The 14,601-nt window shown below is 46.1% G+C and overlaps 1 protein-coding gene across 1 annotated transcript in view; it reads right to left on the bottom strand.

Annotated features, from left to right (window-relative positions):
- LOC119372414 (transient receptor potential cation channel subfamily A member 1) overlaps window positions 1-5,818 on the bottom strand; it is a 41,822-nt gene extending 36,004 nt beyond the window's left edge. Inside the window, exon 1 of the mRNA XM_037642890.2 lies at window positions 5,678-5,818. Within this exon, the coding sequence (XP_037498818.1) occupies window positions 5,678-5,818 (141 nt within the window). The remainder of the gene's footprint in view (window positions 1-5,677) is intronic.
- Window positions 5,819-14,601: the final 8,783 nt, after the last annotated feature.

Here is a 14,601-nt window from a genome sequence, read left to right as displayed (position 1 = left end):
GAAGCTTGCGCCAGTGTTGCTTCTGAAATGAAAGAGCATAGTGTTTGACCTCAACTTAATTGCCTTCGTAAACCGGTTCAGCATAGAGAAAGAAAAAAAGTTAAGAGTGGACACTCCCATAGACCCCAGCGGCCCAATCGACCCTAGCGCACCTGGTGGTTGGTGAGAGCAAGTGGCCTGCGCTTCCTGTTTCGGTTTGACTGGCGCGAATTTTGAATTACTGTGCATAACCGACGTTTGGCTATGGCGAATGTTACTTATTTCTTCGCCCAAATGGCAAAGCTATTGTTCGTCGTTTTCAATTAGCGATCCCCTATTTTGTATAGTTCAATGGTTTGTGCGAATTGATGTCGTGACGTAATTTTTATTTCATTTATGTTATAATAGAAAGAGATGCAGGAAATCATAATTCACTACGGCTTCATTTATCGCGCTTGTGTTTTTCTTTTGGAACAAGCGGTCAATCTATATATCAATCAAAGACACAGCGTATCCGCAATGTTTTTATTACAAGGCACGGTAGAGGCTGAGCATATAAAAAGCACAAAATGAGAACAACACCGCACAGAAATGCAAGGTAGACAACAAATGCATCTCGGCTTACAAATAAATTGTAACAAATACAGAGAGAGCACAGACAACGCACACATCGCTAGAGTTGGCAGAAGCTGGTGAAGTATGGCACACTAGGCCGTAAGGATCTCTGGCAAAAAGCCAGCGCACAAAGTTGAAGAAGTGAAATATACATAACAATCAAGTCGCGAGTCACGACTGCGTTTCACCGAAATATAGCACTGAAAAAAAAAGAGCGTACAGAAACCACAGGACACAATATACCAGAAAATCCAGGATTTATTCGTGGTCCAAGGCTTCGGGAAACGCGCCGTGAAGCATGCGAGGACCAGCGAACGCTCCTCAACGTTTCGCACCGAGCTCAGCGCAGAGACGCTCGCATCGGTGGCAGACGCAGCACGCGTCGCCTTGGCTTGACGCATACGTTGCACAATGTTCACGCCTAGCTCCCGCATAGAGCCGCAAACTGTTTTTTTTTAGCGAACCTCGCCGTCCTTACAACCTTCAGAAAAAGGTTATAACTGCGCGAATAACAGGTCAGAAACACGCACGAAGAGCAACGCGCGTGTGTGTGTTATTTACATGGTGTCTTATTCGCGCAGTTATACCCTCTTTCTGAATGAATGACCCAACTAGCCCAACAACATCTCATTCTACAAGCTTCTCTTGCAAACGTGCCTCACCTGTTGCCTCACACACGAAAAAACCGACGCAGCCGACGTGGACGAAACCTTCCCGCTGCCATGCATGGGTTTGTCGCTTTGAGATGGTGTTTATGACAGTACGGCTGAATGAAAATAACCAAGTAAGGTGTGTTGAGTAAATTGTTTTTATGTATAAAGAACCTGCCAACTTTGGGCGTATAATTATTATTTTGTAAAAACAATTCTGTTGGATTGATGACAACTTATTCTTTTTTCGCGCTTGCGTCCTCTGGCGTTTGGTGAGAGCACTAGTTCGTTACGTAGTCGTGACGTACTTCCTGAGGCCAGATTTCGCGGAGTGTCCTCTCTTAACTTTTTTCTTTCTCTATGGTTCAGCGCCGAAAGCGAAAATTTTCACATGTTGCTTGTGGCTTAATTGCTTTGAAGCGAAAAGTATTTTACTTCAGTCGGCGTAAGGTTGCGTTAGGCGTGTTTATAAGTTATATTGACGCAATTTAGAAGTATTTATTTAGTTATAAGCGCCTCTAGGCGCTTACGTGTGCTGGTTCAATGAACTTTCCTTTTTCAATGGACATGTACGTAACCCTCTCCCATAGGAGAGTAGCCCACTGATTTCAATCATTTGTCAAGTTGTCTTTCCTGCCTTTAAACGCGTAAGCATTCCTATGCTCTCTCAACGAGTAAACTTACCCATCATGGTGGTCTAGTGGTTATGGTGCTAGACTGCTGACCAGAAAGTCGCGGGATCGAATCCCAGCCGCGACGGCCGTATTTCGATGAAGGCGAAAATACTTGAGGCTCGTGTGCTTAGATATAGGTGCACGTTAAAGAACCCCAGGTGGTCGAAATTTCCGGAGCCCTCCACTATACGGCGTCTCTCATAATCATATCGCGATCTTGGGACGTTAAACCCAAACAGTTATTATTATTGATAGGAAAGTGGCGTGAGCCAGGCTTTCTTCAAAGGAAACGTGAGCAAGGCTGATGATGATTATTGTTCTGCGGCAGAAATACTCCCCAAATAGTCGACTTTTTCTTAGAGTGAAGAGTTCGAAATAAGGTTCGGCGTCTCTTGCGAGAAACAGCCTTCCCTCTTTCTTCTAGGTGCAAACACCTTGAACTTAAACGCCCGCTTTATGCAAAAAGCTCGAGAAACCTGCGCAACAGTTGTTGCTTAAACGAATGAGCATTATGTTTGAGTTCCGTTTCATCGGCTCCATCAGGAACGATGCCACACGAGGGTTCTTTCCTGTTAATGTACACAGTAGAGTAGTAGACTTCTTCGTGCCGTTTCTGGTAAATCGTGTCTATTCTGGTAAATCGCGGGTCATTTTTATCCTGCAAACAAGATGTGTTTCCAATTTTGTTTAACGTGTATGGTTATTGTGCTTAATGCATTTGGTAAAATGCCATCCTGCACACCGTTTCTTAAAATAAATTGTGAAAAGTTCTTGAAGAATATTTTCAGCTAAGTGAAAGCGCACGCGCGCGCACACACACACACACACACACACACATGTATATATACATATATATATATATATATATATATATATATATATATATATATATATATATATATATATATAAATGTATATAACCTGTGTGATGGCTGTAAAATTCATAAATGATGTGCACGTGGCTTCTTCGCAAGGATATACATAGGTTACACTGCCGTTTTAAGCTAATATTACTTGAAACCACCGCTGTTGGCTGAGTGATGTGCGTTCGGTAAAGAGGCGGGATTACTGTTCAGGTACTCTCCTAACAGGAATTCCCTCAAAACAAAGGATCGGACACAATTTCTTTTTGTGATTGTCTTCATAAACTATGTATGTTTGGAAGTTTTTTTTATTTTCTGCGCACAAATTAAAATTCATTTATTGTCATAAAATAAGCATCACTGTCCATCTTGGTGCAGCTACAACTTTCCCAGATGAGATGCCCTTAAACGGAAGAATATGAAGATTCTTATTCGTTTTGTTCATGCAGCGAGCAGGTGCGTGTGAGCCGGCCGCTCGTGCTTTTAGAACACCGCAGGACGAAACTCGGTCCTTTGTGTTATAAAATCAAGGCCTACTTTATTATACACGGACGCTAGTAATATTGCGCACGATGGAAGTATCACTTATGCGCCTTTACAACTTCAATTCATGATAGCAAAGGCGAGGTTCTGCCACATTGTTCTTCCGTTTCAGTTCTCGGCCATTGCGAAAACTCTTGAGAGTGTAATAATAATATCCACGGTTTTACGCGCCCAGACCACGTTATGATTGTGAGGCAGGCCTCAGTGGAGTGCTCCAAAAACTTTGACCCCCTGGGGTCCTTAACGTGCACTGATATCGACAGTATACGGGCCTCTGGCATTTCGCCTCTATCGACATGCGATCGCAGCGGCTGAGATCAAACCCGTGGCCTTCGGGTCACTGGCCGCGCGCCGTAACTACTGGGCCGCCGTTGCGGACATTCGCATTGCGATTCCGTGCAAGTATGCTGGACGCACAAGAGTTAAAGCTTGAGCGAGTTGGCTGAGCTTATTACAGCGTATAACACAACACGCGAAGAGAAAAGTTGACAGAGTATACTTAGCCTGGACGTAGTGGATTTGTGGACACGTGCTAAAAAGTGATTTGACGTGACGATGTTTTGAATAATCGCGTACTTATCGTTTCCTGCGCGTATGTTTTGCTCTGCAGCGATACAATCAGTTCTACAGCGCTCTTTTTCTACTCTGTCCCTTTTATCCTATGTTACATAAAGTGGACGAAAAAACACCCCTTCCCTCGGTGGGATCCCAACCAGCAACCTTCGAGTTTTCTATTTTAATTGCAGTATCGCAATAGTCACGGCGTGTCTGGGGCAGTGTGCCCATGCGTGCACCGTTGGGTAGATATCAGTGTGTGTGCGACAGGTTTGCGGCTGATAACATTTATAGTGATATACTGCTCTCAATACAGAATTGCACGTAGCCATGGCTGCCGAAGAATGCGTCGCCTTAAAAAAGAGATAAACATAAAATATTTGCGCTCAGTGAAGAATTAGACAGGCCATCGATTAAGGGAGCAACGCGCCTTAGGCGTAGCGTTGCTGTCGATCACCGCTGACTTAGCGAAAATATCGCGAAGAGACTGTTAGCCACGCTCTCGCCCGAAGCGTAAACGCTTGCTGTTTAGTGTACACATACCACCAGCGTCGCCAGAGCGTACTAAAATATAGTATTCTAGGTCACTCCTAGAATACTATCCGCAAAAGTTGCGAATGAAGGAACTGCTTCTGGGAAACCAATGCTAAGGGCGATTATGAGCGGGGTTGTCGCGAAGCAGCCACTGAGATCTACCTCATACCAAACACCATCTAGAAAGAACGGTGCTCTGCGTACGACGTCGTGCAAGGAACACGGGAAGCTGCTGTACGCACGGTGCGACGAGCGTACTGCCAGCGGCGGCGAAGCACGAAAATTCAATGACCCTGACAGTAGAAATGCTGACAAAAGAGTTAACTGCGAAGAGGCACGCCGTAGGTTACTGCGCCCCCCCCCACACCCCCCTTCACCCCTAATAACACGGTCTAACCATTAACACTGGCAAAGTAGTGACACTTGCGGAACTTTGCCAGTAGTCGTGCATATAACCACTGCCGGTGTCGGCGCTCTCCGTAGTGCACATAACATTGTTCACCAATGATAGAGACCTACTGATTACAATAATTAATTAATTAAGTCGTTCAAAGAACTTCATTGAAAGTTCCTGCGATTTTGTGGGGCGGGCTAAAGGCCCCGCTAGGTGACGGCCAAGAGTTCTTGAGTCCCGGCGGCTTCCTCGGCCCTCTGGATAGCCCAGAGCTGATCTGCAACGGCAGAGCTGTGCAACACAGTCTCCCAGCGCGCGCTGAGGCGATCGCTAGAGGCTGCCTCTTCATTATTGCTGGTTATCTCTCGACAGTCCCGTAGTATGTGTTCCAGAATGTCACTAGAACCACAGTTCTTGCACTTATCTGTCTTGCCTATGTCTGAATATATAAGGCGTGAGATAAGCAATCTTTTATAATCCGGCAGGCATTTCCATTTTTTCAGATGGTTATGGCAACTTCCCATGAAAATACTGGAAGGAAATATAGCGCTCCTTTATGCGAATCGAAATGTGCTAAGAGCAACTTCCCGTGTTTCCTGCTTGACGTCGTACGAAGTGCATTTCTCATCATTAAAAAAAAGGAAGCGCGTCAAATGTACCGAGCACATTCCCTGAGAGCTATGGCGCAGATTACTGCCTCAGAGAACATCGCGGACAGCATCCGCGGAGGCTGGCTGGCCGGAGCTAGTCACCTGGCATCATGCACTCTCCAAGATTCTTTTTTCTCGACTTCCATGACGCGAAGGTGTCCGTTTTGAAAGCCTTCAACCGAACTAGATTCAAGAGAGCCCGGGTAAAACGTTGGCTTACCCTTGCCCCGACGTTTTCGAAGATGGTGTGCAGACACTGAACTTTCGGAAAGTCCACCCACTCCGCAGGAAGCGACACGAGGTACCACACGCACAAGTTGCCATAGGCACGTGCTGTGACGCGTAGCACGAGCAAAAGCATTACGACGTTAGTGCTGAGTCGCAAAACATGCAAACTGGCGTAGCTCCCGCACCATAGTCAGCGCCTGTGTCTTGTGTTACTTCTGTGCATATTCGTAAAGCGTGTGCCGTATTCGCCTTAGGCCCGCACGAAAGCAAACAGCACCAGACACAATACGCTGAAGTAGTCAAGCGAACGCCGGGCAGCCAACTACCTAATTCAGTGCATCCAAACCGAGTAACTTGGACGGCCTTACCGCCGGCGCCGATCTCGCTGGCTTCTTACAACGTCCCAGCCGTCGCACCACAGATGCTAGCGTTATCTAATCTCTACCGCAAGGGTGAAAGGGAAAGCTTACGAAGCATGCACCACCGGCGTGTGCCCGGATGTAACGCATTGTTCAGCGATCGTTTCCCTCCTTTTCTTTGGAACCGGCCTCTAGGACCAAGGAGCAAAAAAAAAAAGAAAAAAGGAGGGGGGGGGGGAAGGTAACCGAGGCCCGTCGCCGTGACTGTTGATTCATAGCATGGTCAAGTTGCGTTGTCATCGGTGCTGTGATAAGGACGCTTGTAAAAAGTGGTGCCTCTTGCTAGGGCGGGGGTTCCAAGTAGCGCTTACGGAGTTGGACGACAGCGTGAGAGATGCCCACGTCCCACGCACTCTTGCACTCGATCTTTTTTTATACATTCGTGCGGTGAGCGCGGTGCGCCACATCGCATTTCGGCTCTCGCCGCAACTTTACAGCGCAATTTTCTTTAGGTCAACAAATTCAATAGATCTCATTATGGAGTAGAATGTCTTTTTTTTTTTATTGCTTTGGGCTCACTCGGACCCTGATACACAAAAATTATTTCTCATTAGGGCTCACTTGAACCCGGACTCAAGGGTAGGTCAGAGTGAGCCGGAGTAAGGCGACTAAAGAGCCAGTGTGCGACCGAACGGCGGTCGCGCTGTCAGCAGGACAATTCTTGATATACATCTTTAATAACAGGTCGAGTAAAAAGGGTGTCTTTTTGTCCCACAACGATAATCATCATCTATCTCGCGTGCGCCGGGAACTTCCAGGTCACGAACAACAAGCGCGTTATCAGCGTCACATAGCATTCTTGATAGGAATGTGGCCAGCGCCGAGTTTTCGAGAAAAGGAACCCGAGCGAGCCAGATGGCCAGGGGAGCTATTCTCGATGTGTCCACCTCGGCAGAGCGCATTCAGTTACTTGAAAAAGCGGCGAACCGTGAAGTCGTCACGCTCTTGAACATGTCGACGCACCGAACCCGGCAGTACATTCCCAGCGTAAGAAAGAAAATGAATGAAATGTAGGAGTAACCGGACACCTAAACAAACTTGACAAGTCTGAACTTGCATATGAAAGTCTCCAGATGTTTGATAATGACGCAGGAAATGCGTGTTGACCTTCGCAGGTGTGTTAGGCGAGCGGCCGCAGTATACCTAATTCGAGGGCTAACGTGATCAGAGTTCATGCACGGCCTCCGAAATGTGCGTCCAAAAGCGAATCTCTGGGGGCTGCGTTTGTTGCGCTGACGCGCATTCCGTCCCTCTCATTTCTGTCGAGAGTTGTGGAAAGCTTCGTAACGTCAAAATGACGTTGCGGAAGAAGAACCGGAAACAGGGAGCGCGCTGCTCGCCGAGCTCCAGCCAATCAGCGGCGGCCGAAGTGGACAGTCCACCAGGTGGACACTTCGAGAATAGTTAACCAGATGTTGATTATTGCTGCGATACAAGGGTACTCCTTAAAGTGTGCAAGCGGTTTCAAGAGTGTACTCGTGAAAGGAGAAGGAAGAGGCAGCGAGATGAGAGAGGTAGAAAGAGAACAAAAAGCAAAGGAGCTGGAGTACGCCATCACAAGCCACAGTGATTGTCAGGGGGTTAAAGCGTCTGCCAATAATGAGGGAGGTACTGGGTTCGATTCCCCACTGCCGCCGGATGCCCGCCGGTTCTTCTGATGGGGAGAGGATGTACCCCGGTCTGGCACTCGTTGTCACGGGTACTCATTTGTCGAGAAAGTGGCCTCTCCCTCCCGACCTCCTCTGTCACCCCCCTCTATCCCCAAAGACGTTTGGCAGTGCTCCTTCATGGGCTGCATTATTAAGCGTGTTTTCTTTCCTCAAACTACCACCATAACTGCAAACACTACACCAGTACAATCGGGCACAGCTTCTGCAGATTGTCACAGTTTGGGTCATCACTTGTGTAGCACAGGAAACACAAAATCACGCTACTGTCCCGTTTGCAAGTGTGTTGTCCTTAAAGGTGCCATGACACTCAATTTTCGATCACAATCTGTGTTATGCGGGTTAATCCTTGCGCATTCACAAACAAGCTGGCGAAAGTTCAGCGCATTTGGTCGAGCACTTCATGTATGATAATCTTTTTAAAATCTTTTTAAACAGGCGAGCGGCCTGTGAATCGGGCAACACTGACGCACTCGCAAGCCATGACGTTACAAGCTGTTGGTTTGCGAGTGTCTGCGTTCCTGCGAACGATTTTGTTCCGGGGTCATCTGAGCGTGCAATCGATGTATTTAAGCTTTCTTTGGCTTGGCATTGAAATTGAGCGATTTTCAGCGGCTGAAACTTTGGTACTAAACGACGGCTCCGCTGCATGCAGCACATGACGTCACACATTCCATGAAATGGCGGTCGCTGGCGGTGGGCGGGGTTTTTTAGCCAGCGAATTCTAGGGCTCATTTTGCACTAGAATATGGTTTTACAGTCCGTTTTTCGCGTATCTATAGGCACAATAGACCACCTAGACTTCCATTTTGTGCTGAAAACCGCGAATTGTTGGGTGACAGCGTCATAGTCGCTTTAAGGACTTCATAGACGCGAAACGAAGTGAACGGGAACAATCGTCATTTGCGCATCGCACGACCTCCACTAGAGGGCTACGCGCATGCGTACTCTGTCAGTGGGAGGGTGTAGAGAGATAACGTCAATTGGAACGAGAAGAGGCCAGATGACAAAAGAAATTTTTGCAAACAACAATGCGAAGATTTTCTGTAAAAGAGCCATTGTATCGTACGAAGCATTTTAATGGAATGAGGCAGGGTACACACGTAATATTTCATTACATCGCTGTTACAGGAGACAGCCGAAACTAGCCAACAGTTAGCATTCACTAGCCTACATTAGCTAACAAATGATCATCGCAAGCAAACCGTTAGCCAACCAGTGCTGGTTTTATGCAAGTGTAGTAGGCTTCAAAAAACTGTGCACATTTATTTAGAGATTTGCTAGACATATCTTATATCTAATTTGATTACTGTTTTATATGATAGCTTCTTTATTCTAATTTACATAACTAGATGAGCTTTTCTGGTTTCTTCAATTTCACCTCGGAAAATGTGTTTTTAAGCTGACCCAAAAACTGCTTCTTCAAACTCGGCTTTATTGCACTAGAATGCATCGATTAAATAAATAAATAAGTAAACTAGGCCGCCGTTAGTTTACCCCGACACTGTCATGGTGGTTCTATGGACGCGCCGTCGAAACGCTGTCACACAGGATTTTTTGTGCTGTGAAACTTTTGTGAAACACCGCATGACGTTCTATTGTTTATTTTCTTCATTCTTTTCCTATTTTATTTTTTGGCTCTTCTTATGTTATTGGTGTATCTAGTCTCTCTTTATTTTCTTGTTATTGGCTGCTTGCATCATTCTCCGTCGTGTTCGTGAAGCCTCGCCCGTCGGGCGGATTATAAGCGCCACAATGCGACCCTCTCTTCAGGCTGTCCTCCTCCTCGTCCTCGCCGATCGCTCAGCGACGCTTAACGGCGAACGCGTGCTTCGCTAGCGCCAGCGCTGATCGCGCTTAACGTTGAACCAACAACGCGAATTGCTTTCTTTTTTTGACGAAGCTTCTTATGAGTTACATATTTCGGTGGCGGCGTTGTCGTACGCGATAAACCCGCACGCGAAAGACGAATCGATTCTTTCGGCCTACAGAAATGTGGCCATCGAAGGTAGACCGGTGACATGCGTATCTGTATGCATAGTTTCCAATAGTTGATGCTTTCTCGATTGTGGGGCTGTCGGCGATTAGCCGCTTCTCATACGGCAATCTGATCGTTTATCGATGTCACTTGTCATTTCAAGTTGCCACGTTTCATTGTTGCCTGGATATAGATGCATGGCCATCGTTATTGCCTGCAGTAGTATCTGGGGTTTAACGTCCCAAAACCACGCTATGATTATGAGAGACGCCGTAGTGGAGGGCTCCGGAAATTTTGACCACCTGGGGTTCTTTAACATGCACCTAAATCTAAGTACACGGGCCTCAGACATTTTCGCCTCCATCGAAAATGCAGCCGCCGCGGCCGGGATTCGATCCCGCGACCTTCGGGTCAGCAGTCGGGCGCCATAACCACTAGACCACCGTGGCGGGGCGTTGTTGCCTGCAGCAACTGTAATGTTGCGCTGCTAAGCACATGGATGAATATCCGATTGCCGGCATGGAGGAAGGAAAAAAAGTCTACGAGGAAGCATTGTGCAATGCGAAAGAAAGAGAGAGAAAGAAAGAGGGAAAGAGAGAAGGAAATAGAGAAGGAAGGAAAGAAAGAAAGAAAGAAAGAAAGAAAGAAAGAAAGAGAGAAAGAAAGAAAGAAAGAAAGAAAGAAAGAAAGAAAGAAAGAAAGAAAGAAAGAAAGAAAGAAAGAAAGAAAGAAAGAAAGAGAACCGTTACGTACGTTAGGCATGCACATGTTTTCTCTTAAACAACGAGAACGTGACCCAGCACCAGCGTGACCAGCGGCTGCGTTCTTGCTCCGGTTCATCAAGCCCTCAAGACAGCTGAGTGAGCACTCAAGGTTTTTGCCTAAGGGTCGGGCGGATCTAAATAGTAGTGATTGGAAGGTGATTTGCTGTTTTATCGGCTGCTAGCACAACTGATGTCGACAACTTCTCCTGGTGATGGCCCAGGGCGGTCTCCGCCTTGGTCAGCCACTCTCTCACCTGATCAAATGCCGCTTGAAGCGTTTTTTTCGCAGTGGTGTGAGCAGTATTCCTGTAGCGCTAGTGCCCCTGCACGGAGGATCCATTCGACTTACCAACCCGAAAGCGGTGCAGGCGGAACTACAGGCGGCCACGCGCCACTATCTTCACATTACTGATGTCCGGCAGTTTGGCAAAGGTGGGATTGTCTGCCGATCGCCGGACCAGGCTTGTGTGTATGATCTTCTAAAATGCTCGTCATTTGGAGCAATGCAAGTGAGTGCTTTCATCCCACCGCACCTTGCCTGCACCAAGGGAATTGTTCGCGGAGTAGACGCTACTTTAAGCCCAGCAGAGACACTTGAGAAGCTTTCCGCAGCTGGTGCGATAGCAATTTACCGGTGCAACAGAATGGTCGAAAACAAACGAGTGCCAACAGAGTCGGTGATTGCCACGTTTGCAGGTACATCATGCCCTTCGGAAATCAAAGTGTGGCCGCTGATTTTTAGAGTAGATCCGCTTGCCTCGCGTCCATTACAATGTCGCAACTGCTGGCGATATGGACACAGTTTGGGAGGTTGCAAATCTGGCATGCGATGCTGTATGTGTGGAGAGAGTCACTCCCCGAACGACTGCACTGCTCAGTCGCACAAGTGTTGCCTGTGTGGAGGTGCTCACAAAGCTGATGAACCCACCTGCCCAGCTAGAGCGCAGGAAATCCAAGTCTTAGAGATTATGGATAAAAGGCGGTGCTCGCGAAGGGAGGCTATTTCAGCTGTAAAGGAAAGAGAACATGGATATGCTAGCGTAACTGCACGACACCAGGCGATGACTGATGCAAATATTTCGCAAGTGATAGCAGAAGCTGTAGAAAAAGCTATGGCCAAATGATGGAAAGAGTCGTAGAAAGTGTGACGGAATGCCTTAGTGGATTATTAGCATCTCAAATGGGACTAATGGCTCAAGCGGGGACTATTCAGTCAGCGGGGCTCAACCGAAACGCTCTTCCCTCGCAAGTTGATGGTTTAAATGAGACTCCATCTAATGAAGGCCCGATTTCAAGCTTTCCTACAAAAAGCGGTAGCTGTCTGGGCTCGCAGGCCTCCCCAGCAGATTCACAGGAAAACACAAGCATGGATGTTGACTCGCGCGTACAGAAACGAAGGGCTTCTCCCCTAAATGCGACTGATACTATTCCGAGCTCGAAATCAAAGAAAATTTTCCCGCAGGTCAAGGCAACAGCTAATATTTTGGAAGAGGCAGTAGCCTCTGCGGTGCTTTCACCACCGGAAGGTAGATGAAAGTGCTGCAGTGGAACTGCCGATCAGTATTTGCTGCTTCTACAGATTTAAACGTTTTAGTTTCCCAGGTTTATCCGGATGTAATCCTACTACAAGAAACTTGGTTATCTCCTGACAAATTCTACAGTTTATGTAATTACCGATCATTTCGATTAGATCGTCCATCCAGAGGTGGTGGTTTGTTTACCTTTGTATCGAATAGATTTTGTCACAGAGCACAAATATCATTTCAGCTAATGTCTACAGAAAGTGAAATTTTGGCGGTAGAATTAACTCTTCCAGGAGGTTTCAAATTTTCATTGGTTAATGCTTATTTTCCTTTGGGTGTGCTGGATACACGGGACATTAGATTCAATTCTTCTAAGTTGTGGAAAAAAGATCGTACTAGCTGGAGATTTCAACTCTCATCATATATCATGGGGATTCAAAACTGACCAATGTGGAAAGCGTCTATGGGACTGGGCGGCATCTAATCAGTTCAGTTGTCATAACACGGGATCCTTAACGTTTCTGCGGGGTCAGTTTAGATCGGTATTGGATCTTACGTTTTCGGGTCCAGGTCTTTCGGTAGTATCTTGGGAGACATTTGAGGCTGGGACCAGCAGCGATCACATTCCAGTGGTATTCGAGATCAATTGCTCACAGTACTCTACGCAGGTTAACGTTCGTTCGTTTATTGATTATAAAAGATTTAAAATGCATTTGCAGAAATCTTTTATTCCTTTAGCTGAGAATCCGTGCAGCGTGCGTAATATTTGCGCTATTCTCGACTCCTCTCGAAAGAAATCGGAGTTCGAAATACAGAGAACGAAAGACCCTACTTCTAGAAATTGGTGGAATGACGACTGCTCGAGGGATTATAAGCGACGGAAAGCAGCGTGGAAGCAGCTCATGCACAATCAGTCTCCTAGAAACTGGAAAAACTACAAGTTTATTGCAGGGACATTCAAACGAACAGTAGCGAGAGCAAAGGACGAATACAATGTTCGCCATTTTGAATTTCTGTCAAAATCTAAAAATAACAGTGCGCTGTTCCGGTATTTAAGAACAATCAAATTAATTCCGCGTTCCTTAAATATAGAATCAATTGTGCTAACTACCCGAGAAATAGAAGACTCTCTAGATGTAATAGCCAGAGGTTTGGAGGTTAGATTTTCTTCCTGCATTCCTTCAACTTTTGTGCGACAAAACAGTCTCGAGTATGGTGAAGAGTTGTCATTGACTGAGTTATCCTCAGTGGTATCAGGTTTACCAGCGGCAGCCCCAGGTCCTGATGGCATCACTACAAAGATGCTGAAAATTTTCTTCGATGTCGCTCCTAATGTATTATTGGATACCATAAATTATTCGATTAGAAACACTTGGATTCCTTCAGTGTGGAAAGTAGCGAAGGTGATTCCCCTGCTTAAAGATAAAAATAAAGGGTATGCTCTTGACAACATTCGACCGATTTCGTTAACATCCAATTTTGTCAAATTAATTGAGAGATTATTACACGCACGGATAACCAAATTTGTGACCGCTAAAGGATTATTGAGTCCCTGTCAAATTGGATTTAGACCAGGGATGTCAATATGGTGTGCACACGTTGATCTGGAGAGTAGAATCCAGCTAGCACGGCGTCAGAAACAGTACGCAGCACTAGTTACTTTAGATATCTCTAAAGCGTACGATAGCGTAGAGTACCCGATTTTACTTGAAAGAATGAAAGAGATTGGCTTGCCTGACTATTTTATTGCGTGGACGACTGAATTCTTGCTGGACAGGGAGTTTTACTGCATACAGAGTGGTATTTCAACTGGTAAATTCAGACAAACACGCGGTGTTCCTCAAGGAGCAGTGTTGTCACCGCTATTGTTTAATATATTGCTCAGCTCCATTCCTTGTCATCGAAACGTAAACACGTATGTTTATGCTGATGATATAGCATTCTTTGCCTCGGCGGATGACATTCAGTCACTGTACGACCTTTTACAAGGATACTTGTCCGCCTTGGAATATTGGCTCGACAGTATTCGTTTGACCATTAACGTACAGAAGTGTGCAGTTCTGTCATTCTCTCCGCTAGACAACATAAATATATCCCTTTCATTTCATCAAGCAGACATTCCCCAAGTGCAAACAGTCAAGTACCTCGGAATTATTTATGATGGAAAGCTTAACTGGCGTATGCATATTGAACATACGGCGACTAAAGCATCACGTGCGATGGGAATACTCAGAAGGATTAGCAATCATCGATGGGGCATGCGCAGAGACACATTGATAATGATCTACCGTATGTATATACGCCCTATACTGGAGTTTGGATGTGCCTTATTCTCCGGCGCACCAGCGTGGAAGTTAAATCCGCTAGTTTTGCTTGAACGCCAAGCACTTCGCTGGTGCCTTGGGTTACCAAAATTTGTAGCAAATGCAGTTCTATATAAGGAATCCCGAATCCCATCTTTGCACACTCGATTCAAAATATTAACAGTTCAAACATTCTTAAGGCTCTATGAATCCCCGATAAGACGAGACCAATATGTATTTATAAGCCAGCCAGAACTGTTTT

This window comes from Rhipicephalus sanguineus, chromosome 10 (genome assembly GCF_013339695.2).
Source record: "Rhipicephalus sanguineus isolate Rsan-2018 chromosome 10, BIME_Rsan_1.4, whole genome shotgun sequence".
NCBI lineage: Eukaryota > Metazoa > Arthropoda > Arachnida > Ixodida > Ixodidae > Rhipicephalus > Rhipicephalus sanguineus.
This window is presented reverse-complemented; position numbering and strand designations above follow the sequence as displayed.